Source organism: Sinocyclocheilus rhinocerous, unplaced genomic scaffold (genome assembly GCF_001515625.1).
Source record: "Sinocyclocheilus rhinocerous isolate Xijiao unplaced genomic scaffold, SAMN03320098_v1.1 scaffold542, whole genome shotgun sequence".
NCBI lineage: Eukaryota > Metazoa > Chordata > Actinopteri > Cypriniformes > Cyprinidae > Sinocyclocheilus > Sinocyclocheilus rhinocerous.
Genome location: NW_015638928.1, coordinates 252,090 through 256,791, shown reverse-complemented (window position 1 = coordinate 256,791; position 4,702 = coordinate 252,090). Strand labels below are relative to the sequence as shown.

General features: G+C 39.1%; 1 protein-coding gene across 1 annotated transcript in view; it reads right to left on the bottom strand.

Annotated features, from left to right (window-relative positions):
- iars1 (isoleucyl-tRNA synthetase 1) overlaps positions 1 to 4,702 on the bottom strand; it is a 102,003-nt gene that overhangs the window by 19,787 nt on the left and 77,514 nt on the right. The window contains exons 27-28 of the mRNA XM_016565274.1: positions 4,027 to 4,139; positions 3,852 to 3,947 (exon numbers count right to left, since the gene is read on the bottom strand). Of these exons, the coding sequence (XP_016420760.1) occupies positions 3,852 to 3,947; positions 4,027 to 4,139 (209 nt within the window). The remainder of the gene's footprint in view (positions 1 to 3,851; positions 3,948 to 4,026; positions 4,140 to 4,702) is intronic.

The window sequence follows — 4,702 nt, the reverse complement described above, 5'->3', positions numbered from 1 at the left end:
TCCTTTTTTTCACCTTCCCTTCTCCCTAAAATTGCAATTTGCTGGTTCAGATGGATTACAAAGAGGAAAATCACTGGAGAGAGACAGGATCCACGCTTTCCTGCTAGGCACAGCAATAAGAACTGGAGCGCACAACAAAGAGTGGAGCGAAATGAGCTGCGTGATGGACAGCACACACTCGCTCAACGGGACAAAAGCCTTCATAATGACCAGTTGACAGGCAGACGGCCATTACCACACACACAAAGCCGTGATAAGATAAAACAGATCTGTAACTGTCCTGTCATAGAAGCCAGCCCATTGTGGGCTGGAAATTATAAGATTTCTTCTCCCGCTACTCTCCACTCATCCTCACCCTCGACACCCGCAAACGAATGCAGTTTTTCTGTTTTTTCACCCTTCTTTTGTGTGGCTTGGGAAAGGCAGCTGCTTTTCTTTTCTCCTTCCTCCCATGTGGGAAAAGAAAGAGCGAGGATTGAAATAGCGCACAGAAATAGAAATGGGCTTTAAACTGCTTTTACAAAAAGAGACAAAGCTGAAAGAACGTCTGTTGTTTCCTTATTCATTATGATTACAGTATAATTCAAGATTGACTGACCATCTCCCACCTTTTCACGCTCCTTCTTGTTTCATGCTCTTTTGTGTGCGCTCAATAACAAACTAACACTAAAACACACTAACAGAATCATTTCTACACATTCATGTGGATATCTGAATGCTGCTGGCATCTTTGAGTCTATAGTTGGGTATTCCAACAAGACACAGTTTTATAAAGAGAATAAAAAGCCCATCTGGACAAACATGATCGTCCAAGAAAGACAGGCAGTCGTTGTCTGGCATCTTGGAAAGGTTCAACTGCATATGCTTTCAGACTGCTACTGTCAAAGCCTTGGCTTGACCCATCGCTTGATGAGTCACCTACTGGCTTTTTAACCAGCTTGCGTTCTTTGGTGGCCACGCTCACATCAGCCTGGAGTGTCTGTGTCTGTGCTTTATGGTAGGAATTAAATTCAAACCTCTTTTCTATTCAAGGTACTCTCTGATTCCAGATAAGACCCCGTCCACAAAGCTTCTACTTATTGCATCATCTACTTGTTGCCGGTCCAAATCAAGACAGGTGGCATGTTCAAGTTTTGATTGGACTTCCTCAGCTGCTCTGGTGAAACATTGTTTCTTTGTCACCCTGGTCACTAGTTAACTTTAAAGGTGACCTATTATGCCATGTAAAAAAAAGTCTCTGCTGTCCCCAGAGCAGGGGCGGTTCTAGGATTTCATCTTTAGGGGAGCTTAGCCCTCAGAGAGACCATTAATGATACAAATTACCTAAATAAACAGTATTTTACTGTGTGTATGAAAACTGTATTACTGTATGAAGTAATTAGACACAATTACCTCTTAAAGTTACAGAAGTTACTTAGTGAGTGATTCTCATGTTTTTCTTTTGTTGTTTGATTAACATTAGCCTAATATAAGAAATGCATGGATCCGTTATACTGACACACATCCAATATTTTCTTAACTGTTTATGTTTATTTAAGACGTAACCAACTGCAGTTACTTAAATACTCGTCAAGACAACCATTGTGACATAATATTTTGTGTATTTGCTTATTTGCTCGAGAAGACGCGCAAGTGAATGACCCGATCTCATGAAAGTGCGTTTCAATGGCACTATTTTCTGTTTCTATTTGGTGTGCTATTTATACGCAGAAACTGACTTTGGTGTGCCGTGCATATGAGACGGAATGGTTAGGTTTAGGGGTGTGGGGAAGCAGTACTGTCTCAAAAATGCCAAAAATAAAATCTTTAAAAAAAAATACCCCACAGATCATTTTTATAGCTTGTTAAAATTGCCACTTTTAGGGTATGAGCCAAAACGTGCCGTTTTTGTGTGTGTCCCTTTAAATACAAATGAGCTGGTGCTCCGGCCCCGTTTTCAGAAGAGGGCGGAGCTTCAAAGCTTATGCTCTGGCATACAAATAAACATTCCACTATTAGTACAAGCCTGTTATCTTTACAGAAAATGTACTCAGTTTAAAAGTCAGTCATCTGATTGTACTGTGCATAACAAATGATCGTTTATATGAATTACACAGACGAGGAGCACGGCGCGATAAAAATAACGACATAGCTGGTCTCATTGTGCCTTAGCGTGCTATCACAAACTTTATCCTAAATCCCACATGTGATTATGAGCTCGACAAATTCAAGCGGTCGACTTCACATTGATTTCATATGCAATTTTTAACTACCACATTCATCATTCTGGTCATTCTGGTAACGTTAGCACATGAAGACAGCATCAGTGAAAACAGATGGTGATAATGGTAACATTAGCCACATTAGCCTTACAGAGTGTCAAGAAGCTCTTTCAGAAAGGCAATTTGGAAAACAAACGCGTGATACTTACTTTGTCTGGAGCTGACGTTCGCGCACAAAGCTTTGGAATTGATCCCTAAACATATAGGGGACTTTACCGATTTTTTCTGGGATATTTCCATTCGAAAATGAAATTTAACCACAGTGTCCTCAGCAGCTCAGATGGAGGGAGTCTATGGAGACTCCTATGTTCATTGGTGCATCCCAAAACACAACACTTGTAATGCCTCTTTAGCGCTGACATTGTATATCTCCATTAGCTAAAGTTGCAACTCTCACTCGTTTGGAGAGACTGGTTATAATTGATTGGGATTATAAAAAAAATGAGTGGGTGGATTTTTACCATAATAGGCTGTTTTCACACACTGCTGTGTTCAACCACCTTATAAAAGTGATTTTTGCATAATAGGTCCCCTTTAAAATGTAATTTATTTCTGTGATCAAAGTTGTATTTTCAGCATCATTACTCCAGTCTTCAGTGTCACATGATCTTCAGAAATCATTCTTATCATACTTTTATTCATCGAGGATGCATTAAATTGATCAAAAGTGACACTAATATCATTTATAATGTTACAAAAGATTTATATTTCAAATAAATGCTGTTCTTTTGAACTTTCTATTCAATCTGTGAATCCTGAAAAATAAAATGATGGTTTTCACAAAAATATTGTGCAGCACAACTGTTTTCAACATTGATAATAATCAGAAATGTTTCTCGAGCAGCAGATCAGCATATAAGAATGATTTCTGAAGATCATGTGACACTGAAGACTGCAGTAATGATGCTGAAAATACAGCTGCGCATCACAGAAATAAATTACAGTTTAACAGATATTCACAGAGAACACAGATGTTTTAAAGGGGTCATGTGACGTTGCTAAAAAGAACATTAAAAACACATTATTTTCCACATACTGTACATTATTGTTTCTCCTCTATGCCCCGCCTTTCTGAAACGCGTCGATTTTTACAAAGCTCATCGGTCTGAAAAGCGAGGTGTGCTGTGATTGGCCAGCTATCCAGTGCGTTGTGATTGGCCGAATACCTCAAGCGTGTGACGGAAATGTTACGCCCCTACCATACTGTGATGCCCTGTCCGGCCGGAGCGACCACACAAAAACATTAAAACCCATTATAAACGAGGCATTTGTTGCATGCAGTGGGGACATAATTACGGATTATAATGACTTATACTGTCTTTTTACTCGTTGCGCATCGCGCCGCGTAAACAAAACCATGTCTGCATTTGTGATCAGACGAAACGCACAGCAATGCACGAACAGCTTGTAACACTCCAAAGAGAAAGGAAAACTTGAAATCGCATCATATGACCCCTTTAAGTTCTAATAATATTTCACAATTTTTACTTTATTTTTGATCATATAAATCCAGCCTTGGTTAGCAGAAGAGACTTTTTTCGAAGACATGAACTGATCTGCAGAGCGGTATTGTACTTCATGTTTTCTCACCTTCTTGCGCAGCTTCTGGATGCGATTGATGACCTCGCGGGCCACACCTTCGTCCTGCATGGACTGATCGGGGGTGACGTCCAGAAGAACCAGCACCTATGAGAACACAGGGGTCTGTTCAGATCACCAGACTGCAGGAGCGTGGGTTCAGACGGAGCGAGAGCAGAAAGAGCACCTGAGCGTCTGAATGCGCCTCGTACTGGGACGGTGTTCCCGAGGTCTGATCGAAGCTGTACATCAGACGCAGATCGTCCTCGTGCAGCTCGTGACCGTCCACAACGATGGACCCTGCAGAGGACAAACTGACATGAGAGCTGCTCACAGACGCCACGGGACAGCGCCGCTTTATTAGCATGAGCAAAGATAACATTTGAGAGATACCATAATGACAAAGCAGTAGAAACAATGTGTGGCAATATACTGTATTAAACTACTAAGTCATTCATTTCCATAATTCCAATAACTAAATGTTTTTTTATGGTTTACAAAAGCACAGCTTTTCTAGTTTGTGATTTGTGATATTATTATTAAAAAAAAAAAAAAAATTTTTTTTTTTAATTGTAATGAATATATAATTTTATAATTAAATAATTATTAATTTCCAGATAAAAAGACTTCTGCAGGTCCAGAAATCACACTTTTAAAAATGCCCCCTACCTCCTCAATGATTATTTTATACAACTGAAAAACAGACAATTTTACAAAAACATGTCTGATCACAAAAAACGATGAAATTGTAAAAATGTTAATCATCATTAATACATTTTTACAAATATCATTGTTTCTATTGGTACAGTAATGAGAATTTGTGAGCAAACTAATTAAATAAATAACTAATTAAACATATATAT